Source organism: Scyliorhinus torazame, chromosome 10, assembly GCF_047496885.1.
Source record: "Scyliorhinus torazame isolate Kashiwa2021f chromosome 10, sScyTor2.1, whole genome shotgun sequence".
NCBI classification, from domain to species: domain Eukaryota; kingdom Metazoa; phylum Chordata; class Chondrichthyes; order Carcharhiniformes; family Scyliorhinidae; genus Scyliorhinus; species Scyliorhinus torazame.
In genome coordinates, this window is record NC_092716.1 from 151,537,715 (window position 1) to 151,562,804 (window position 25,090).

Consider the following 25,090-nt stretch of genomic DNA (forward strand, 5'->3'; position numbering starts at 1 on the left):
AAATAAACTGTAGCAGTGTTACTATGGGATAAATATACTGTAGCAGAATTACTGGAGATAAATAAACTGTGGCAGTGTTACTGGGGATAAATAAACTGTATCAGTGTTACTGGAGATAAATAAACTGTAGCAGTGTTACTGGGGATAAATAAACTGTATCAGTGTTACTGGAGATGAATAAACTGTATAAGTGTTACTGGAGATAAATAAACTGTAGCAGTATTACTGGAGATAAATAAACTGTAGCAGTGTTACAATGGGATAAATAAACTGTAGCAGTATTACTGGAGATAAATAAACTGTAGCAGTGTTACTGGAGATAAATAAACTGTAGCAGTGTTACTATGGGATAAATAAACTAGCGGTGTTACTTGGGGATAAATAAACTATTGCAGTGTTACTATGGGATAAATAAACTGTCGCAGTATTACTGGGGATTAATAAACTAGCAGTATTACTGGGGATAAATAAACTGTAGCAGTATTACTGGAGATAAATAAACTGTAGCAGTGTTACTGGAGATCAATAAACTGTAGCGGTGTTACTGGGGATAAATAAACTGTAGCAGTGTTACTGGGGATGAATAATCTGTCGCGGTGTTACTGGGGATAAATAAACTGTAGCAGTGTTACTGGAGATAAATAAACTGTAGCAGTATTACTGGAGATAAATAAACTGTAGCGGTGTTACTGGGGATAAATAAACTGTAGCAGTATTACTGGGGATAAATAAACTGTGGCAGTATTACTGGGGATAAATAAACTGTAGCAGTGTTACTATGAGATAAATAAACTGTAGCAGTATTACTGGAGATAAATAAACTGTAGCGGTGTTACTGGGGATAAATAAACTGTAGCAGTATTACTGGGGATAAATAAACTGTGGCAGTATTACTGGGGATAAATAAACTGTAGCAGTGTTACTATGAGATAAATAAACTAGCGCTGTTACTGCGGATAAAAAAAATAGCAGTGTTACTATGGGATAAATAATCTAGCGGTGTTACTGGGGATAAATAAACTGTAGCAGTGTTACTGGAGATAAATAAACTGTAGCAGTATTACTGGGGATAAATAAACTGTAGCAGTATTACTGGGGATAAATAAACTGTAGCAGTGTTACTATGGGATAAATAAACTGTAGCAGTGTTATTGGGAATAAATAAACTGTAGCAGTGTTACTGGAGATAAATAAACTGTAGCAGTATTACTGGGGATAAATAAACTGTACCAGTGTTACAATGGGATAAATAAAGTGGAAGAGTGGTACTGGGGATAATTAAACTGTAGCAGTGTTACTGCAGATAAATAAACTGTAGCAGTGTTACTATGGGATAAATAAACTGCAGCAGTGTTACTGGGAATAAATAAACTGTAGCAGTGTTACTGGGAATAAATAAACTGTAACAGTGTTCCTGGTGATAAATAAACTGTAGCAGTATTACTGGGAATAAATAAACTAGCAGTATTACTGGGAATAAATAAACTAGCAGTATTACTGGGAATAAATAAACTGTAGCAGTATTACTGGGAATAAATAAACTAGCAGTATTACTGGGAATAAAAACATAGTAGCAATGTTACTCACTACCGAGTACTTGGAATATAAATTTGAATACTGTTTCTATGTATAAATAAGATTGAATATGGTATGAGGGACAAATAAATAGATGTATATTACTGGTTACTATGACAGGAGGACTGATATTGGGGATGTATAAATTCCAGCACAGCTTCTGGGGAAACGTAAAATGTAGCAAATGTACAGGTGTCAGGAAATAATGTTTACCTATAAATATAGCCAATGAAGAGCCAATTCGACCCACCTAATCTTTGCAGGCATTTATGTTCCACTCCAGTCTGTTTTTATCCTTCTTCACCCAAGTTTATCAACAAATATTGACTGTCAAATATGGTCACTTTCCATCTCACCATTCTGATACTAATAGCATAATTTTGATTTTGAGCATTCTTCTGCTCACCAAGTTGCTAGGAGGATCAGACTGCCAGCTGTTTCTACTTTAAAGAATTCATGGTGAGACATGATGAAGCACTGTCATGTGTGGTTAAATTTCAATAGGTCAAGCCTTCCATGGAGTGGCAATCAGTGTCACTCTGCTCCTTTTGTACTTGCCCTGAACTGAAGCGGCCCATTTCTCACTCTGACTTGTAACCTGGGCTCGCTGAAAAATGTGTAGCGTAGCTGTTCTGAGAGTCCCTTCAGCAGAGTGCAGTAGTGTGGAGGAAAGTGAAGCCACGCCCCTTTTTACAGCATTAGTAGCTGTAAAATGGGAAGTTTAAAGGTCTCAGCCTTTTTGACATGACAGAAGATAAGTGTGTAAGGTAAGTGGGTATGGTGGGTTAGTGGGGAGATTACAGGGAGCTGGTGTTCAGGTGATCAGTGGAAATTAGGTGGTAGTTAGGAGGATTGGGAGTGGTCAGGAGGGTGAGGGGTAGTCAGGGTGTGGCTGGTGAGGAGAAGTTGCGGGAGTAGGGAATAGTCAGGGAGTGTGAGGTCGGTTGTCATGCGGTGGGGTTCAGTTGGGTGATCAGGAGCGTGGCGGCGGGCGGGGGGGGGGGTATTTGGGTGGTCAGGAATGTGGAGAAGTAGTCAGGATGAGAAGTTGGGTGGGAGGGGCATTAGTTTCCGAGGGGTTCAGGTGGTCAGGGATGGGGGTAGTCAGGGAGCAGAGAAGTAATCGGATGGTCAGAGACAGTGGGGGGTGTAGTCAGGTAGTCGGCAGGGACAAGGATGTAGGTGGGGTGGGAGGGATTGTCGATGGTGCAGCTGGGTGTCGAGGAGAGTTGAGAACCATAGTACCCAGGTATTAGAAGTGGTTTTGATCCTGACATTTCCTGGGTAGCTATTATGTTATGACTGTTGAAACCATTCAAAGCCTCTGATTTAAATTGAAGCTTTGGACGGTTCCATGTGTAGGGTAAATGCCCAGTGAAAGTTTAACCTTCCTGGAAGGGAAGGTTGGGGGTGGGGGCGGGGGGTGAGGGGGTGGGGGGGGGGGGGGGGGGTTGCCAGTGCATCTTCCGGGATGACCCCCTGGGGGAGGCAGAATCTGGATCAACATCCTGGACAGCTCAACTCAGTGGAGAGAAGTGATAGATCACAGGAAGAACAGTATATATTGGCCAAATTTAAGAGAAACCAATTAAACTGTAGCAAAGTTACGAGGGACAAATAATCTACAGCACAGTTATTAGAGAAAAATAAATTTAGCAGTGTTACGTGGGGCAAATAAACTCAAGTACAGGTACTAAAGGCAGATATATTCAAGTATAGTTTCGAAGAACTGATGCAAGAAATACAAGAACACAAGAAACAGGAGTAAGAGTAGACTACATGGCCTATTGAGTCTGCTCCGCCATTCAATACAACCAGGGCTGATCTTGTGCTCCAACTCCATCGTCCTGCCTCTTTCACATATTCCTTGATTCCGAGACCAAAAATCTGTCTATTCCAGTGTCACAAGCCTATGGCTTTTTACTTTTGAAAATATGATTTTTCAACTTTCAACCAAAGGAGGTGTTAAAATTGAAATGAGACAGAACAAACTGCTTAAAAAATACGAGGCCACTTTCCAAGGTGAAGCTGGAAAACAAACAAACCTTCAGAGAAGAGCCTCATTATTGTCCAAGGAAGAGACGTTAAAATGTAAATGGATATTGAAATACTGGCTGCCACAGAGAGACATACCCAAAATCCCTTCAAAATACACAATGTGTGAAGTACATAGCAGGCCGGTCTGCAGACACTGAAGAGAAATTGCAAGTGATACTGGGAGTGTCTAGAAAGTTTTCAGAAGAGGAAACGGGCTGAAAAGCTGCACTCTCTCCCTCACTATCTTTTGAAACAAATGTATTAACTGTTTCAGAAGGCAATTTTACTAGAAATCTACCAGCGAACCAAGATCTTGTAATGATTGCAACATCTTCTACATTTGGTCACATTCCTAGCTAATCCAAATAAGCTGCAACATTTAACAATCTAAGCCTCAAGGACAAGCAAAGGACATTTAACTGTATATTATTTTAACTTTTTTATTGGTTTCTAACTTTCATTACTTCCGATGTTTATGTGTGATGTTGCATTTTTACTTTTTTTCTCAGGCTTAGTGGTGAATAAATTTGTTCTTTCTTTGACTCGAGAAAACAGTATTTGATTGGTTCCTTATTGTTCACTACATCTGGATTCGGAAAATGCATTTCTTATTGAAAAAGAAACTTAAATCTTTGCAGTGACAACCTCAGAAGATTAAATAGAGGGGAGCCATTTTACCCCATCACCTGGTCCTAACACCCAGACTTAATTGTATTCAATGACGGAGCATCCACACCCGCTGCAGTAGAGTTCCAAAGATTCACAACCCTTTGCGTGAAGCAATTTCTCCTCATCTCAGTCATAAACAATCGGCCCCTTATCCTGAGAGCATGTCCCCCACACCGTGTTTTAGATTCCAGCTGATCGCTCATTATCCACCTGATTAGGGACTGTTCAGCACAGGAATAAATCGTTAGCTTTGAAAGCAGACCAAGGCAGGCCAGCAGCACGGTTCAATTCCCGTACCAGCCTCCCCGAACAGGCGGCGGAATGTGGCGACTAGGGGTTTTTCACAGTAACTCCATTTGAAGCCTACTCGTGCCAATAAGCGATTTTCATTTCATTTTTTCATTTTCATTAAGCACCTGTAAAACCTTGTATGTTTCAATGGGACTGCCCCGCATTCTACGACATTCAAGAGAATAATGGCCTAATTTACTTTGTCCCTCATCATAGGATAGTCTCCTGTTCCGAGGGTCATGGGCACCCATTTGCATACGATTAAAGGGCTGGAAGCCCGATTCTCCAGAATTCTCAGCCATGATTCACATGGGCGGGGTTTGGTGTCAGTATGTTCAAGAGTTTCCCTGACGGGATGGACCCAATGGTAGGTCAATGGGGTAGGTGTGCAACATTGGTGTTCCCCAAAGTCTATTAGAGGGGACCCTCCACCAAAATGCAAACCCTGCAGGGGGGTCTGCACCACCCATCAGATCACCAAAATCAGAAACTCCCAACAGAGACCGGCCCATCAGACCCCGAACAGAGATCCCTCCGCAATTAGAACCGCAATAGTGAACCCCATCAGACCTCCAGAGACCCCACCATTAAAAACGCCCATTAGAGATCCCCCAGCAGAACCTAACAGAGACCCCCATCAAACCCCACAACAGAGACCCCATCAGATGCTCAAAAGAAAGCCTCCACAAGACCACCCCATAAGACCACCAAAGTCTCCCCATCACAGCACCCCATCAGACCCCCAACAAACCCCCATCCAGTGTCCTCATCAGATCCCCCAAAGTCCCCTGCCCGAAAGCTGGAAAGCAGTCCAGTCAGTGGAGTGAAAAAACACTGGGAACAATTGTCCCAAAAGGGAACAAAGTCTCCTAGCAAGCGCGTTTAGCTGTGTGTTTCCTTGCCCTCGCAGTACCAAGAAACACATGGCCATTCAACGCGATTCACGTTGTATAAGGGGCCTGAACGGGGAGCATGTGGCCGGGGCTGCACATAGCCCCGTTTTGTACAGGGGGAGCTCTGCTCTCCATAATTCACAGTGTAGTGAGAGGTCGGGACGCCATTTAAAACTGGTGTCCCACTCTCCGAGACCCCCAAACCGATCACTCCCACCCCCCAGCCCCAGCGCACAATGGAAAAATCACTGTATGTTCACTTACCCTTTCCTAACACCTGCTATCTCAAACAAAAAGGTTTAAAGAAGCAGCTATTACAAGTGTCAGGGGCATCCTCGAAAGCTCAGTACACTTCAAAGGACTTGAAATCCTTTGGCAGCCTTTGAAATGCAAATCTTCCATTCAATTTCACATAGCAATACATTGCCAGTGATTGACAGTTTTATTTCTCCAGAGACAGTTGCTTGGTGGATGGTTTTTGATTTTTCTTTTCATGCTTGAATGCATCTCCAATAACCTGCTTTGATGCTAATCACAATATTTCTAAACATTTTTGCTATGATTGATAGACCCTCACTGCATCACAAGCAGTGAACTTCTTTGACTTCCTCTTTTTCACATCAGGAAGCATTGCATGCTGTGGGTGATTGGACCATTATTCCCGTGGTGGTGGTGGTGGGGGGGCGGGAGACGAAGATGAAGGATGCCCCTAATTGTCAGCGGAATGAGGGGTGGCGGGGGAGGGCAGGGTTTGCTTTGTGGGGAGAGGGCAATCAGTTGCCGGACCTCGGCAGCTCAAAATGGCAGCTCGATACCGGGATTCTGACAGAATCCCACAAACTTTCCATCATGCATAAATTTGCATGGAAAAGGCAACAGAATTGCTCCTGGACAACTCTCCTAGCACCAGCGGAGACCAGGAGTACTTCTACTCCAGCAGGAGCACTTGGTCTCCAGAATGGAGAATCCAGCCACTGAAGTAGACGCAGAAAATACTGATCGATTCAGCAGGTCTGGCAGCGTCTATGAATATTTTATGTTTCAATGCCTCTTGCTTCTTGCCTTCCACAAATGCTGCCAGACCTGCCGAGTTTATTCAACATTTTCTGCACTCAGTATTCCAGGTGCGATCTTACAAAAGCCCCTGTACGTTTGTTGCAAGATTTCTTTATTCCAGTGCTCCAATCCACTTGCAACAAAGGCCATCATGTCATCATGCCATTTGCCTTCTTAATTGCTCGCTGTGCCTGCCAAGGGACCTGATTGGGTCAAGAAAATGGGGTGAGCCCTGCAAGCGAGTGAAGCAGCCAAGCTGTGGGAGGGAGTGGCGAGGGGACTAGGACTTTCTGGTGCTTTATTTCAGCAGCATTTAAAGAAATAACCTGACAGTTCTGAAAAGAAAAATAACCCTGAGATTAATTATACAATGTGTATGCCATTAACACTTAATGGAAAAGATGAACCACAAAGTCAAAACATATTTGATGGAAACCATTCAGGCTGACCAAAACCTGTACAGTCATTTATATCTAACGTACTATCAGTACACAATACCTCCTTCTCTTTTCAGCTAATTTAAACATATTTGATAACTTACCACGGTTTGGGAGTAAATTCCTACACTGACTGTGTTCAATTCTATTTAATTGCAGTTCCCCAGCATGAGGAATCTAATACAGGTATTGAACACCAGATTAGGCATACAAGTATAGGTCTAAATCCCCCGGCCTGCCCGTCGAGGGAATTGTCGCGGGTGGGACATTAAATGTGGCGGACAAGCCAAAGGTCCATTGGCCTTGTGCGAGAATTTCACTTCCCAGAGTGGGCAGGCCCAGAAAATCCCACCCATAGTTTCTCTGCCTTGCTGATCCCCACAGTTTCTCTCTCCTTAGCTCTCCCTTGCAATCTCTCTCTCTCCTTCACTGACCCTCTCTCCCCCATGCAGTCCCCATCGTTGCTCCGGTACTTAGGCTAATCTGCCATCACTCACTTTCCCACTGAAACTTTCTAAAATTAAGTGTAAAATGTCTTGACACCGTTAAATATGACTTTAAAAAAAAAATTTTTTTTTTTACAGGATATGGGATTCTCTGTCTAGACCAGCATTTGTTGCAGATCCCCAATTATCCTTGAGAAGGTGGTGGTGAACAGCCTTCTTGAACTGCTGCAGTCCATGTGGTGTAGGTACACCCACTGTGCTATTAGGGAGGGAGTTCCAGGATTTTGACCCCACGATAGTGAAGAAACAATGATATATTTCCGATATATTTCCAAGTCAGGAAATGTGCTGGTGTTCCAATGTATCTTCTGCCCTTGTGCTTTTAGATGGTAGTGGCCATGGGTTTGGATGGTGCTGCCTAAGGAACCTTGGTGAGTTCCTGCAGTGCACCTTGTAGATGATACGCACTTGCTGCTATTGCGAATCAGGGAAGGAGGGAGTGAATATTTGTGGAGGGGATACCAATCAAACAGGTTGCTTTGTTCTGGATGGTGTTGAGCTTCTTAATTATTAGAGATGCACTCATCCAGGCAAGGAGAGATGCTCCATTGTAATGTTGATGTGTTTTTAAAGCAGTGATCACAATAGGATTCTTTCCTGCACAGATTCGTTGACCATCACATTGACCACCATTATATGGTGTTGACATACATTACAGTATATTTTACATTTGAAAAAGTGCCATAATGCATTCAAAATGTGGAAAATGTTTTTTTGGAAAACGCTCCTTACATGGGGATTAAAAAGTACAAATAGGTCTGACTGTGAAAAAGACAACATCTGCTTTGAAAATTAAAAAGACTCCAAGCACCTGTCCCTTCTATTGATTGGCAGGCACTATGCTTTAAAATGCATAAGACACCATCTGTTCTTTCAGTTTCAGCTGGGAAGTTAATGTTTTGATAGCTGTGATCATTAGGAATGCTTGGATTAGTTCCAAAATCTGTTCAGGGGGATGATTGATGGGTTTACTTGCTTATAATAACAAACTCTGCCTTTAATACAGTTTCAGAGTACATGGCTGTTTGTTTATGTAGCTTAATGGCTACTTAAAAGCGGAACGTTTTAAAAAATTGAACTTCTTTTTTGCATTATCAATGGTAGTGTGATTGAATTAGAGTTGCAATATATTGTCATAGATTATTTTTCTCAATTGCATTTAAAATAATTTACTTTACATGGCCCCTGAGGACAGTACATAGTGAATACTGGGTGAGTGTCAATGGAGGATTAGTAGGAAGTGCCTGAGGGAGCATGAGAAAGCATTGGAAATATGAAGGGGCATAGGATAGCTTCGGGGAGTTGGGGTGTGCTGTCTGGCTGAAGGTAGCTTCCAATGCTTCAGCCTTCTCGTTTGCACTGATGTCCTCAGCTTCACCATCATTGAGGATGATGATGTTTCTAGAGCTTCATCCTCTGCTTAATTGCTCATCACCATTCAAGACTGAATGTGAGGATGCTGCAAAACTTTACTCTGATTAGTTGGTTGTAGAATTACCGAGCGCTGTCTAGTATGCTTCTTCCATTGCTTAGTGTGTATGTAATACCATTGTTATGGGCCATGGTTAGAGAACCGCAAAGTGTATCATGGAGTTCACCTGACGCACAACTTTTACTAGATAGTGGTATGTGGAGCACACGGCCCACTCTACAGATGTGGTAGAGCAGAAATGGAAAAGTATTTTTTAAAGCAAAACAATGTTTATTCTATGAACTCAAGTTAAAGTTTTTAAAACATACAACGAACATCTTAGCAACCATTAATTCAAATACAACCCCCAAAGAATACAGTAAGTAAACCTTTAAGCTTTCCTTTTTTAACACCCAGAAGACTTAAAACACCTTTCAACAGAAGCACATTAGGTTTACATTCACTACTGAGAACATTTATAATTCTGAATTCACCAAATGATCAAGAGATAGTCTTTTGATGGCAGAGAGAACAGCAGTACATCTGCTTGGTCTGGCTTCAGCTCCACCACTGAAAACGATACTAAAGCACACCCTGCAGCCTGCTCAAAAATGAAAGTAAAAAGCTGACAGACAGCCCAGCTCCACCCACTCTCTGACATCACTGTAGTAGTAAACACCCATTTCTTAAAGGTACCCTCACTACACATATTTATATACACACGCATTTATAAACACCCATTTCTTAAAGGTACTCTCGCATGACACGATGTTGTAGTTTTAGCACGTTGGCACTCCATAGAGGTGCGACTGGGCAAGCAAGAAAGTTCATTAGTGAACTAGTTGGGCTTTAATGATAATGTGATAGCTTCACAGTCACTAATACAATGAGCAACTTTTTATTCCAGATTTATTTAATTGCTTTTGGTTTATTTCAAACTGATTTAAAATTCACAAGCTGATATAGTGCATTTGAACTCATGTTTCCAGATTATTCATCCAGCCCTCTGGCATATCAGTCAAATAGCATAATCAATATTTTCATTTCCCTAGTGGAACCAGTTTAAGGGAAGTGGAAGGAAGGTACAAGCTTCACTAGAGGTAGTGGAAAAATAGTTTAAACATAACTGAGTCAAAGACTGGTGAGAAAAAAAGAATACCAGTTTAACTGGGTCAGATTAGAATTGGAGGATCATATAAATGGGCCAGATGGGAGAAGAGTACTAGCTTAAACAGGGGGAATGGAAGTAGAGGGTCATCAAAACTAGGCAGAATGGAAGTAGACTACTAGATTAACAAAGGAGATTGGATGTAGGTGATTATCTTAACCAGGTCAGAGGGGGAGCAGAGTATCAGCTTAACCATGGGGAGTCGAGGTCGATTGTCATCTTAACTAGAAAGTGTGGGCATAGTACAACATCTTAATGAGAGGGAGTGAAAATAGAACATTAGTTTAATTCAGGGGAGTGAAAGTAGAGTATCAGATTATCTCAGGGGTAGTGAAAGTAAAACCAGTTCAACTGGGGACACTGAAAGTAGAGTACCAGGTTAAGTAGGAGGAGTGGACGTACAGGACCAGATTCACGTGGGGAAGAGGATGTAGAATACCAGATTAACGAAAGGGAAAGGAAGTTGAGGCCACATTTCTCCAAAAAAACGACAGTGTCATTTTGGGTGGGTTTTGCGGGTGATTCCCGCCCAGATGTTTGGGCGCGATCCAGATCTGTATTTACCCACACTTCATTTTTAGGAGCCTGCAGGGTCTCTTACTGAATCATCCCACACTAAGAATTTTTGTCTGCAGGAAGGAATTAAAGACGCTGGCAAAACAAGCTCCTCAGATATCGGGGTGCATTTTTAAAGGGTGCCCAGAAAGAGTGAGGTTGAGGGTCCCCCATTCCTCCCCCTCGCAGACATGGGCAGCACCCACATCCCTCAACTCCGGAGGGGCAACCTTCCTCCATTACTAAAAGTCCGCATGACCACCCCCCACACACCCACACACGGCACGAAGGTGACCCGGCGCCACACCAATCCATCCTTGTAGGCAACGGGACATCGACCTCCCCTCGTTGCCCGGTCAGCATCACTAGGGTACCAGTTTAACACTACCCAGATGTAGGGGGGCATGGTAGCACAGTGGTTAGCACAGTTGCTTCACAGTTCTTGGGTCTCAGGGTCGATTCCCGGTTTGGGTCACTGCCTGTGCGGAGTTTGCACTTTCTCCCCGTGTCTGCGTGGGTTTCCTCCGGGTGCTCCGGTTTCCAGTGCAGACCCGATGGGCCGAATGGCCTCCTTCTGCACTGTAAATTCTATGCTGATTCTATGAGGTGCCAGGGGAAGTGCCATCATATATGGGGCGGGATTCTCTCAACCCGGGGCCGAGCGGAGAATCGGCATCATTGGCGCCGGCGTGGATAGTGCGGCGCCGGCAGGGGGCCGCTCTACAGGGCCCCCCCGGCGATTCTCGGCCCAGGATGGCCCGAATGTCCGTGTGAAAAGACCCGAGTCCCGTCGGCACCGTTCACACCTGCTCTCAGCAGGCGGGAACTCGGCGAGGAAGGGTCGGGGGAGGGGTTGTGAGTGTGGGGGGTCCAACCCCCGGGGGGGCCTCCGATGTGGCCTGGCCCGCGATCAGGTCCCACCGATCGGCGGGCTGACCTCTCTGGCTGGAGTCCTCCTTTCTTCCGCGCTGGCCCCTGTAGCCCTGCGCCATGTTGCGTCAGGAGACACCGCGCCGGCCCCACTGCGCATACGCGGACCCCGCGGTGCCCAGTTCACGCCAGAATCAGCAGCTGGAGAGGCGTGGGCCACTCCTAATGCCGTGCTGGCCCCCTGTAGGGGCCAGAATTGCTGATCCTGAGACCGTGTTGACGCCGTCGAGAAACGTTTCCAACGGCGTTTCCGACGGCGTCAACACTTTGCCTCAGGATCAGAGAATCTCGCCCATGGTTTCTGGAGATCAGTACTAATTTGCGTGGCGTGAGGCCTCGCCAGTGAATACCGGGAACCAGGAGCTGTCGCCTCGAAAAGGCTGAGCATATTTAAATGAGCCGAATCACTCATTTAAATATCCTTATCTGGATGACACCCAGTGAGGACATGATCCAGATCACGTTGGTCATGAGAGGTTGAGTGCAACGTGCGCAGCTAGGCACCTGGTGCGAAATTCGTTTTTGGGCTCTCTCGCTATGCAATGGGTACAACACGATCAGAAAATCACGACCTGAATATTAACAGTAGCAGTGGAAGTAGAGTACTTGTTTAACTAGAGGCAGTGGAAGTAGAGTACATTTTAGCTACAGGAGGTGAGAGTAGAGTACCACCATAACTCAAGAGTAGTGGAAGTAGAGTATTAATTTAACTGGGGGTGGGGGTGGGGGTGGGGTGGGGTGGGGTGGGGTGGGGGTGGGGTGGGGTGGGGTGGGGGTGGGGTGGGGTGGGGTGGGGGTGGGGTGGGGTGGGGTGGGGTGGGGGTGGGGGTGGGGTGGGGTGGGGTGGGGTGGGGGTGGGGTGGGGTGGGGTGGGGTGGGGTGGGGTGGGGTGGGGGTGGGGTGGGGTGGGGTGGGGTGGGGTGGGGTGGGGTGGGGTGGGGTGGGGTGGGGGTGGGGTGGGGTGGGGTGGGGGTGGGGTGGGGTGGGGGTGGGGGTGGGGTGGGGTGGGGTGGGGTGGGGGGTGGGGGGGGGGGGGGTGGGAGTGAAAATAGAATACCAGATGAAGTAAGAAGAGTCTAACTACTTTAAAGGGTGTGGGAATAAAGTGCCAGTTTAATTGAATTGGAGAAGTAGATGAATTTATGCTAACTCCTTAAATTGACAATTGATCCATGGGAATGGAACATATATTGCACAAGGAGTAATTGAGTGGTGTTTACAAGACTACCCAACACCCAAAATGTGTAATAAAAAGTGGGGCAAGAGAACGTAGCAGCAAAATTATAACAATGATATCAATAGGAGCATTTCTGAAAGAAGAACAGAAGCCCTGCCCTCATGGCAAGGAGATACGGTTGACCAAATCAAGGGGCTTCAATGCCTGATTTAAAGGTTGGATAACTTAATCCAGATTTAGAAGGCAACATTTCATAGGGAGAAAGGAAAGTGTTTTCTCACCTTGTATATTGTGAGAATGACACACTTAGCTTTGTGGGATTCCAATTGCTCCTGAGGCAGGTGCGCAGAGTTAGGTAATATTACACCACGCCGAGCCTACCTAACAGCCCTGAAAAGATGGTTTTGCCTGGTGTGTGTCCATGTGCGTGTGCACGTGTGTGCTAGCTGGAGTTGGGCCCATCACCCCCAGAAACTGTGCAGAGGCAGCCACAGGGCTGTGTTTGGCCCCAGTTGCAATAAAAGCAGTTAGGCCCTCCAGCCCTCACCCTGTCCACACACACTCAACCCCCACCCACTCCCCATGCTCCATCCATGTCAACGGATGCCAACACATGCCTTTCCACCCAGTCAGGGAGGCGGCGGCTGTTGTGGACAAAGGCAAGGACTCCACAAGAGGCCAGGCTGACACGATACAACTCTCTTTATTCTCACACTAGATACAACAATCATTCCTCTCCACAGAATCATAGAATTTACTGTGCAGAAGGAGGCCATTCGGCCCATCGAGTCTGCACCGGCTCTTGGAAAGAGCACCCTACCTAAGCCCACACCTCCACCCTATCCCCGTAACCCAATAACAACACCTAACCTTTTTGGACATGAAGGGCAATTTATCATGGCCAATCCACCTAACCTGCACATCCTTGGACTGTGGGAGGAAACCGGAGCACCCGGAGGAAACCCACGCTGACACGGGGAGAACATGCAGACTCCGCACAGACAGTGACCCAAGCCGAGAATTGAACCTGGAACCCTGGAGCTGTGAAGCAACTGTGCTAACCACTGTGCTACCGTGCCCCCATGAGTCGTTACCCCTGGGGTCATAATGTGCCCCCTCCTCGCAAGTCTGGACAAATGTACATGTCCTCAGGTACATTTGGGTCCCATGGCCGCTTGGGTTGTGGGCTGGCCTGGGAGGTGTGTAGCGCATCGGTCACCACTGCTTCCGTGAGGATCATTGTAGCTGGCACAGCTCAGGTACTGTCAATACTGCCTCCTTGGCCGTATGGGGTCGGAGTCAGGGTCCTGCGCTATGACTCCGGGCCTTGCCCTGGTGGTTCCTCATCACGTTGTCATATATGGTCCAGGTGGCGGTGTGCCTCGGTACCCTGTACCTGGATCACATAGGAGACCAGCCCCATCTTGTGGAGGACTACCCCAGGGATCCATGTGGCTCCAGTCCCGAAGTTTCTCACGTAAACTGCATCGCTTGTCGTGAATGTGCACACTTGTGGACAGTGGTGAGAGTCTGTCTCCGAGCAGTCCTGCCGCTGGCGGACCTGCACCCTGACGTCGGGGAGGGCGGGGCTGAACGTGTCTGGAGTCACCGCCCCATGAGCAACTCTGCCACCGTGATCCCAGTTGTGGCGTGAGGCATCATATGATAACTGATAATTAAAGAGAAATCGTGCCAGCTGCATCTCCCAAGATCCCAAGGTCATCTTCTTCATGGCCTGCTTGAACGTCTATACCGCGTTTGGCTAGTCTGTTGGAGGCCCGGTGGCCCGGAGCCATCCGTAGATGCCTGATGCCATGTGTGGCCATGAATGATGCGAACTCTTGGCTTGTAAATGCCGCCCCATTGTCAGACACCAGGACTTTGGCCAGTGGTGCGTGCTAAATTGCCTCGCAGTTTGTCCATGGTTGCTCATGTGGTCGCTGTAGAGACCCGGTGTACTTCAAGCCACTTTGAGTAGGCGTCCACTAAAAGAGGAACGTGGGCCCCTGAAATGGCCCTGCAAAGTTAGTGTGTACGTGGGAATCATGGCTTCCCGGGCCACTCCCAGGGGTGTATCAGGGCCACCAGTGCAGTCTTCTGGTGTTCCTGGCCCAGGGCATAATTGCGGGCCACCTGCTTGATCTCGGCATCCAGTCCGGGCCAGAAAACGTAGCTGCATGCCAAGATTTAAATTTTGGCCACCCCGGGGTGCCTGTTATGGAGGTCTTTCAACAGGGGTCCAGGCTACGAAACGTAGCTGTGCGACAACATTTTCATTTTGGCCACTCCACAGTGCCTGTTATGGAGGTCTTTCAACAGGAGTGTATGCCCCTGTTCGGGTACAACCACCCACGTTCCCCAGCAGAGGACACCGTCTTCAGCACTCATTCTGGGTAGCTTGGAGGTGTAGGCTCTCATCCGTATGGTATTGCCCTATGTCGGGCCCCGTATTGGACCATATGTCGGACCCTCAATAACTCAAGGTCAATCTGGGTCCACTCTCTGATGTGTGCTGCCGTTACTTGCAAAATATCCATGAAATGGAGGGTGGCTATCACCTCCACAGCTGCGACAGGAGCTTGCGGCTTTGTGGGTAGGGACAGGCGACTCAATTTGTACGTGTGCAGGATTCTTGTGTCCGGGCGATGCTGTAAAGTATACTCATAGGTGGACAGAAACAAGGCTCACCGCTGACCCCAGGCAGATGCTATCAGTGGAATCACCCGATCTTCCTTGAATAACCCCAACAGGGGCTTATGGTAGGTATATATCATGAACGCACATCCATAAACGTACTGGTGAAATGTTCTCACCGCAGAACACAACGGCCAAGCCTTCTATTTCTACCTGTGCATAGTTCCGCTCGGTGTCCGCAAGTGTGTGGGACGCAAAGGCTATTGGTTGCTCCGAGCCGTCGGGCATGCAGTGTGCCAGAACCGCCCCGACGCCGTATGGCAAGGCATCGCATGCGAGGAGCAGGGGTTTGTCCGGGTTGAAGTGGGTCAGGAATTCATTTAACGAGAGGTGCTGCTTCACCTCTTGATACAACTTCTGGTGCAGGGGGCTCCAGTCCCATTTCTGCCCCTTCTTCAGCAGTTGGTGGAGCGGGCTGAGCAGTGTGGCCATCCTGGCTATGAACGTCCCATAATAGTTCACCAGGCCTATGAAAGAGCGGAGCTCCATTTGGCCATGAGTGATGGGGGCCTGGCAAATCACCCGCCCCTTCTCCTCCACTGGATGGACGCTCCTACAGTCCACTCGATAGCCTAGATATGAAAAAAGAACTTCTCCCTTCAGAGGCGAACCTGGCCCAAGTAAACCGCTCTAGGACTTTGGTTAGGATCTCCTTGTGTTCCTGATGCGAGGTCCTGGTGATGAGAACATCATCCAGGGCGATGGCCACCCTTGCAGCCCTCACAAGATAATCTCTATAACCCTCTGAAATATCGCACAAGCCGAGGAGACTCCAAGCGGCACCGCCCATACTCGTACAGTCCCCGATGGGTATTGATTTTCACACACTTCCAGGAGCTCGGTTTGAGCATCAGCTGCAAGTACGTGTGGCGTATGTCCAGCTTTGTGAACATTTTTCGTCCGCTGAGCCGGACGTAGAGATCTTCGATCCGAGGGACCGAGTAACGGTCAAGGCGGGATACTTGGTTTACAGTCATTTTGTAGTCCTCGCAAAGCCGCATCAACCCATCCACTTCAGCACGGGAACTACAGGCGGGGCCCAATCGGCATGGTAGAATAATAGCCAGCTGTTCCAAATGGTCCAATTCCAGGTATGCCTTGGCACGCAGTGCAGACGGTACAGGGTGGGTAGGGAAATATCGGGGCTGGGCATTCTGCTCCACATTTATCGTGGCCATCGCTCCTTTAATGGTAACGAGGACTTCAGCAAAAACCAACGGGAACTTGGTCAACACGCCTTCCGGTCCACGGAGGTACACCTGGCACACGCGTTGCCAATGAGACGCAGGTGATGCAGCCAATCGTGTCCCAATAGGCTGGGCCCGTCGCCACGGACAACACAATGGTAGGCACGAGGACTGGTCACCGTATGCCACGGGCACATGGGCGGTGCCTTCATTTTCTAAGCGCTCCCTGGTGTACATGGCTAGCCAGGTTCGATTCCCCGCTGGGTCACTGTCAGTGCGGGGACTGCACGTTCTCCCCGTCTGCATGGGTTTCCTCCGGGTGCTCCGGTTTCCTCCCACATTCTAAAGACGTGCAGGTTAGGTGGATTGGCCATGATAAATTGCCCTTAGTGTCTGGGGGATAGGGTGGAAGTGAGGGTTAAGTGTGTCGGTGCAGACTCGATGGGCCGAATGGCCTCCTTCTGCACTGTATGTTCTATGTAATTCTATGTATGTAATTCTATGTATATGTAAATGTACAAAAGCTGACGATAGAAACCGTCGTTCCCGTGTCCTGTTCCATCTCGGTGGGGTGTCCATTTAGCAGCAGCGTCACCCAGACGGGTGCCTTTCTGGGGCCTGTAACACAGTGCAGCGGCAGGGGTGGCTCCTCGGCCTCCAAGTCCCCCAGGAAATACTTGCGGCTGCGCAGTTGGGGGGAATAACGGCTGCTCTGCCGCTGGGGGACGGCGCTCTCATGTGTTCTCCCGGAGCCTTGTTGTTGGCCTTGATGTCCAGCTCGATACTGCCGCCCATCATCCAACAACACTGAGTCGGCGGTTGCTCCACGTTCACTGCGGGGTGAGTCGCTGCACAGTTTGTGGGGCCTGCGGTGACTATGCCCTGGGACGGTCTCAGCACCTCACTTCTGGTGGCTGTCGGCCGGTGGTCCCGACGATGCCCAATGTTCAGGACTGCCAGGTCCTGGAGTTCTTGGGAGTCCATGGTCGCGTTTTTGGGAGAGCACTATGTCAACGGCCCTCTCGGGTGTCGGGGTGTCTCTATTAGCAGCTTCCGCTGCATCCCAAGGTCCCGAAGCTCGCAAATGAAGAAGTCCCACAGGAATTCAGGCAGACCAGCTCCGAACATGCAGGTAGTAGCAAGTCCCAGTAAGCGCACCAAGTATTCCCCAGTGGACTCCGCCGCATCTGCAAAGCGGGATGGAAGCGGACCATAACCGGGGGCTGTGGATTCAGGTGATGGCCCACCATGTCGAACAGCGTGATAAACGGCAGTGCATTCGGCCTGCCTAGCTGGGTAAGCCAAGTTCCTTATCAGTACATAGGTTGTACTGCCAACAACGGTCAGCAAGGTGACGGTCTGTCATTCATCATTGGTAATGGCGTTAGTGCGAAAAAAATGTTGAACTCTTTCAACGTACTGGGCCCAATTATCCGAGTCAGCATCAAAAGGAGTTTTCCTATGAGCACCATCGCTCTGGCTGGGGCGAAGGCCTCTCCAGGCGTAATGGAGGCTGGCTGGTGGCAAAATGTCCTGTGGCTGCGGGAGCTCCTCTTTATCCTCATTGCCAGTGTTGCGGACGGAAGCAAGGACTCGACAAGAGGCCAGGTTGACAGGATTCAACACTCTTTATCCTCACACTAGATACAACAATCACTCCTCTCCGCAGGGTCACCTTCCCCGACCTACTCCCAGGTCGTGGTTTATATCCTGTGAGAAGTTCCTCCAATTGGGAAGAAGCACCTCCCCCTAGTCACCTGGGAGCTCATACTCTGAAGTGTAGGAGGGGAATCATATGCAGTACATGTTCTGACCCTGTAGGGGGTTGTAAAAGTGGCATAGTGGTAATGTTTCTGGACTAGTAATCCAGAGACAGAGGTCAATGCTCTGGGGACACAGGTTGACGCCCCATCATGGTAGCTGGAGGAACTGAAATCCAATCAATAAAATCTGGAATTAAAAGTTTGTCTCAGTAATAGCGACTATTGTCAAACGTCGTAAAACCCATTTGGTTCACTAATATTCTTTAGGAAAGGAAATTTGCTGTCCTTACCTGGTCCGGCCTACATGTGACTCCAGACCTAAAGCAATATGGTTGACTCTTTAAACGCCCTCTGAAATGGCCTACAAGCCACTCAATTGTATCAAACCATCGCAAAGACTGAAAGGAAAAAAAATGGATGGAATACCGAGCATCGATCTAAACATTGGAAACGACTATGGCAAACTCAGCCCTGTCGACCCAGCAAACCCCTCTTTACTAACATGAAGGGGGCTTGTGCCAAAATTGGAAGAGCTGGCCCACAGTCTAATCAAGCAACACTATGGGAGGGAGCTGTCCAGAGAACCTCAGCATTGGACAGCATTTTCCAACCTACCCATGGCGTGCCTTCTGTTGGCAGAAATGGCTCACCATTGACTGCTGGTGGGATCTTCTGGTCTTGCCAATATCTATGGTATTTTGCATTGCTTACCCAAAGGGGGTTTGCCAGAAGCTCCCACTAGTGGGAAGGTCAGGTAAACCCCGCCCAATTACTCCGGATCCCATAAAGTCTCATGACATCAAGGAAAAAGAGCACGGAAACCTCCAGCTGGTCATCACCCACCCATCTCCCACCCACCCCATCCCCACCTCAGCTGGTGAATCGGTAATGCTTCATGTTGAGCACCAACTGGTAGAACTGACGGTGCCAAAGGAACATAATATACTCTGGAGGGTAACTTCTAGGTCCATCACTAAGAGTGGCTCAGTAGGAATGCTACTGGCCGAGATGGCCAAATCCAAAAGGACATAGCTGCTAGTCTGCTATAGATGGTGAGGGAACTGACAAGAGGGAAAAACCTAGATGACCACATCCTCACCAATCTGCCTGTTGCAGATCCTTATCTCCATGGCAGTATTGATAGGAATCCCATCTTCACATTGAGGATACCCTCCACTTTGTTGTGTAGCACTACCACCATGCTAAAAAGGATAGATTCAGAGAAGCTCTAGAAACTCAAAACTGGGCATCCATGAGGTACTGTGGGCCATCAGCAATAGGAGAATTATATTCAACCACAATCTGCAATCTCATGGCCTGGCCTTTTCCCCAACTCTACCATTGCCATCAAGCTGAGGGATCAACCCTGCTTCGATGAAGTGTGCAGAAGGGCATGTTAGGAGCAGCACCAGGCAAACCCAAATATGAGGCGTCAACCTGATGAAGCTACAACAGAAGACTACTTGCATGGTAAACAGCAGAAGAAGCAATGTGATAGATAGAGCTAAGCAATCCCACAACCAATAGATCTGATCAAAAATTGTGTCAGAAATGGTGGTGGGCAGTGCTCCAGTAGCGTAATCGGTCAGCGTGTGGCATTTCATACAGAAATCGTGGTGGGCAATTAAGCATCTAACTGGAGAAGGAAGTTCCTCAAATGTTCTCATCCTCAATGATGGGAAGCTCAGCATATCAACGGAAAAGAGAAGGCTCAAACATTTGCAACCATCTTCAGCCAGAGATGCTGAATGGCTGATCCATTTAGGCCTCCTCCGGAGGTCTCTTGCATCACAAATGCCAATTTTCTTCCAATTCAATTCTTCCATGTGATATCAAGAAATGGCTGAAGACACTGTGTAACTGCATAACTGCAAAGGCCCTGCCCACTTTCTGGCAATATCACTGGAGACTTGTGCTTCAAACTAGCCGATAATCAAGCAGTTCTCATACAGTTAGAGAGCTGGCATCTACCCAGCAATGTGAAAAATTGCCCAGGTATGCCCAGTCCACCAAAAGCAGCACAAATCCAACTCAGCGAATTATCGCCCCATCAGTCTACTCTTGATCATCAGCAAAGTGACGAAAGAGGCGGTCAATAGCTATCAAGCAGCAGTTAATAATAACTTGGTCACTGTGTTCAGTTTAGATTCTGCAAGGGCCACTGAGCTCAAGACCTCAATTCAGCCTTGATCCAAACTTGGGGAAAAGGGCTGAACTCAGGGGGTGAGGTGATAGTGACTGCCCTTGACATCAAGATACTGTTTGGCCAAGTGTGGCATCAAGGAACACTAGCAAAACTGAAGTTAATGGGAATCAGGGGAAAATTCTCTATTGGTGGGTGGCATGCCTAGCATAAAGCGAGATGGTTGTGATTGTTGAAGATCAATCATCTCAGTCCCAGGACATCATTGTAGGGGTTTCTCAGGGCAGTATCCCTAGGCCCAACCATTTTCAGCTGCTTCATCAATGACCTGTCGTCCATCACAAGGTCAGAAATGTGGATGTTCACTGCCGATTGCACGATCTGCACCATTCGTGACTCCTCAGATACTGAAGCAGTCCTTGTACAAATTTAGGAAGACCTGGACAACACTCAGGCTTAGGCAGATGAGTGCAAGTAACATTTGAGCCACATAAATGCCAGGCAATAACCACCTCCAACGAGATAGAATGTAACCATCTCCCCTTCACAATCAATAGCATTACCATTACTGAATCCCTTACTATCAACATCTTGGGAGTTATCATTGATCAGAAACTGAACTGGACCAGTCATATAAATATTGCGGCTACAAGTGTTGGTCAGAAGCTGGGAACTCTGTGGAATGGTGGAAGGACTTTTAGATCCAGGGTCCCGGTGCCATCTTGGACAAGGCGCAGAATGTCCATTGTGCCGTGAAAATCCAGGCCCACGAGTCAGAGATCACCAACAGTGAGTGACAGAGACATTACAGAGTCAGAGACAGGAACCAAAAAACACATACCAAGGGAAATTAATCATTGAGATCCCAGGGATCAGACACTGCATCCCAAAGGAGCTTTTACTGAGTTCCCCACCCTAGAACTGGATATTGATACCTCAGAGTCTACATAGTGAAACTGCTAGGTTTTTATACTAAGATCTCGGGAGTTTCAACTGAGACACCAAGGTTCTGGATATTTATACCCCAGTATTGGTCACAGGGTCCCCTGGATCCACATAATCAGAGAGATCGCTGTACCTCCATTAAACATGCCTCTGCATTGCAGTAAATGTACTTCCTAACACACTCCACTCAATGAACAGCACCAGAAAAATACAGATTACCAGATAATTCATCCCATTACTAGACCAAACTTTTGTTTCTCTACTTGTTACATGATCACCCTTCTTGCCTTACACCATCATCCCATTTATCATTGAATCATATCCACCCTCCATGCTATCGCAGATCTTCCACGTCGTTCTTTCCTCCCCATCGCCTTTCCTGCCTCTGTACCAGCTTGCTTAAAATGTTGCAGCTCCCTGTCTGGCCCCGACAATCCTGCCCCATTCATCTTGGTCCAGGGCTCCAGCAACAATGCATTGGTGGTCTTCTTCCGGGATTCTATACACTCTGGAACTGTCCCTGCAGATTGGAGGGTAGCTCACGTCACTCCGATATTCAAAAAGGGAGGTAGAGAGAAAGCTGGGAATTATAGACCAGGAAGCCTAACATCAGTAGTGGGGAAAATGCTTGAATCCATTTTCAAGGACTTTATAGCGGAACATTTAGAAAGCAGTGGCAGGATCAATCAGAGTCAGCAAGGATTTATGAAGGGAAAATCATGCTTGACAAATCTGTTGGAATTCTTTCAAGAGGTAACCAGCACAGTCGACAAGGGGGAGCCAGTCGATATGATATATTTGGACTTTCAGAAGGCGTTTGACAAAGTCCCGCATAAGAGATTATTGTGCGCAATTAAAGCGCATAGGATTGGGGGAAATGTATTGAGGTGGATAGAAAACTGGTTGGCAGAGAGGAAACAAAGAGTAGGGATTAATGGGTCCTTTTCAAATTGGCAGGCAGTAACTAGTTGGGTACCACAGGGATCGGTGCTGGGAGCCCAGCTATTCACAATATATATTAATGATCTGGATGAGGGAACAAAATGTAACATCTCAAAGTTTGCAGATGGTAACATCTCAAAGTTTGCAGATGATACCAAATTAGGTGGGAGGGTGAATTGTGACGAGGATGCAGGGATCCTACAGCAAGTTCGGGACAGGTTGGGCGAGTGGGCAAGCCAATGGCAGTTACAGTATAATTTGGATAAGTGTGAGGTTATTCATTTTGGAAGCAAAAACAGGAAGGCAGATTACTACCTGAATGGTTGTAAATTGGGAGAGGGGAGTGTGCAGCGGGACCTGGGTGTCCTTGTGCACCATTCGCTGAAGTAAGTATTCAGGTGCAGCAGGCGGTAAAGAAGGCTAATGGTATGTTGGCCTTCATTGCAAGAGGTTTCGAGTATACAAGCATGGATGTGTTGCTGCAATTATACAGGGCTTTGGCGAGGCCACACTTGGAGTGTTGTGTGCAATTTTGGTCTCCATCTCTGAGGAAGGATGTTCTTGCTCTCGAGCAAGTGCAGCAAAGCTTTACCAGACTGATTCCAGGGATGGCGGGACTGTCATATGAGGAGAGATTGACTAGGTTGGGATTGTTCTCGCTGGAGTTCAGAAGAATGAGGGGGGATCTCATACTTATAAAATGGTATAAATCTAACAGGACTAGACAAGGTAGATGCAGGGAAGATGTTACCAATGATGGGTGTGTCCAGAACCAGGGGTCACAGTCTGAGGATTCAGGGTAAACCATTTCGGACAGAGATAAAGAGACAATTCTTCACACAAAGGGTGGTGAGCCTGTGGAATTCATTATCACAGGAAGTAGTTGATGCTAAAACATTGAATATATCCAAGAGGCGGCTGGATATAGCACTTGGGGAGAATGGGATCAAAGGCTATGGGGAGAAAGCAGGATTAGGCTATTGAGTTGGATGATCAGCCATGATCGTGATGAATGGCAGAGCAGGCTCGAAGGGCCAAAAGGCCTCCTCCTGCTCCTATCTTTGATGTATCTATGTAATCCTTCAAACAGGCTCACTGCAGTATGGCAGAGGCCATCACTCCTAGTGACGCTGCTAAAGAACTCGCAGCCTTTGACTGAGCAGCAACACTTGGAGGGGGCATATCCACCACACCAGGCAGTCGGAGGAATTTTCTCCCACTTTACCAGCTTGTGTGCTGCCTAATTCTGATTTAATCCCAACGGGGCCCCAGAAATGTTTGGAGTGGTGTTGCCACCAGCTCTCTGGCCAATGGACGGGCCCATTTCCACAACCATTAAATTTCGCCCAGTAGCCCTGGTTCTCTCGCCACAGATGCTTCCTGACTTGCTGAATCTTTCCAACCTTTTTTAACTTTTATTTCACCGTTACCATATGTAAAGCTTTGCTCTGTGCAGATTGTTTGCTGCGCTTGTCTCTAACAGTGACAGCACTTCAAGTTAATTCAAGAAAATCACAGTAAGAAGTGTCAGAGATTTGTGATAAAATTCGATATAAACAGAAGCCTTTGTTATCCATTCACAGAGAGCTCTTTCAGTCAGTTCTGGGCACAGTCCTCTTCCTTTAGAAAGGGTGCCATTGGAGGAGGTGATTGCTGAAGGATTTAGAAAAATACATTACTTACTCATACAGTCTCCCCCCGACCAGCCAGCATGGCACTCAGAGCAGTAAAGCCCTTTGATGTAGAAATCATCCAAGGTTCCCCATGAACCATTGTTACATCCTTTACAGTTATCAAAGATGATGCACCCTGTAACAAAACATGAAATATTCAAAATCTGCAAAACATTCTTCATCGGTTCTCACCTCATATGAAGAACTTTGTATTCAGATTCAGTTGGGAGATCTAAATAAAATCTTAGCAAGGTGGCAGTTGGACTCCTATGTGCAATTTGGGCTGCACAGTCTGGAAAGGATGTTTTGACAACAGTTGGGAAGACAGTGCGGGTGCCATCTGATTTGAGGAAATGTAAACAAAAAGGCTTGGAAATTCAGAATTAGTATGTTTATGACAAAGGAAACTGCAGGGGTATTTGATAGAGGTATTTAAAATGACAAATGCCTGAGAATGATTAAAGAGTCCAGAAAAAAACAATCTAATAATAATCGTTATTAGTGTCACAAGTAGGCTCACATTGTCGTTTGGGCCAGAAAGCAGGAGAATTCCTTGCTACGGAGAAACATAATTGAAAGAGGGTTGAAGACCTGCAGGCAGACCTGCAGACTAGAAAGGAGACAAGCATGCAGGACCTCTGGATTGATCCCGGGGCCATATTAAGGGGCATCTTGACAAATACATGAATAGGATGGGAATAGAGGGATATGGACCCAGGAAGTGTGGAAGATTTTAGTTTAGATGGGCAGCATGGTCGGCGCAGGCTTGGAGGGCTGAACGGCCTGTTCCTGAGCTGTACTTTTCTTTGTTCTTTGTTCATATGCAGGCAAGAGTAGAAATAGCACGATAGAACAGATAAATGTGTGTCTGGAGAGATGGTGCAGTGGGAGGGCTTTGGATTCTTGAGATGTTGGAACTGGTTCGGGACAGGTGGAACCTAGACCGGGCAGGCAGGTGGAACCTTACAGAGCTGGGACTAGTGTCTCATGGGGCATTTAGCTCGAACTGTTAGGGAGAAGCCTTTGGAGAGGGATGGT

At 47.2% G+C, this 25,090-nt stretch overlaps 1 protein-coding gene across 1 annotated transcript in view; it reads right to left on the reverse strand.

Annotated features, from left to right (window-relative positions):
* The window catches only part of LOC140430973 (inactive serine protease PAMR1-like), a 355,125-nt gene that overhangs the window by 232,122 nt on the left and 97,913 nt on the right, over positions 1-25,090 (reverse strand). The window contains exon 3 of the mRNA XM_072518823.1: positions 24,063-24,188. Coding sequence (XP_072374924.1) covers positions 24,063-24,188 — 126 coding nt within the window. The remainder of the gene's footprint in view (positions 1-24,062; positions 24,189-25,090) is intronic.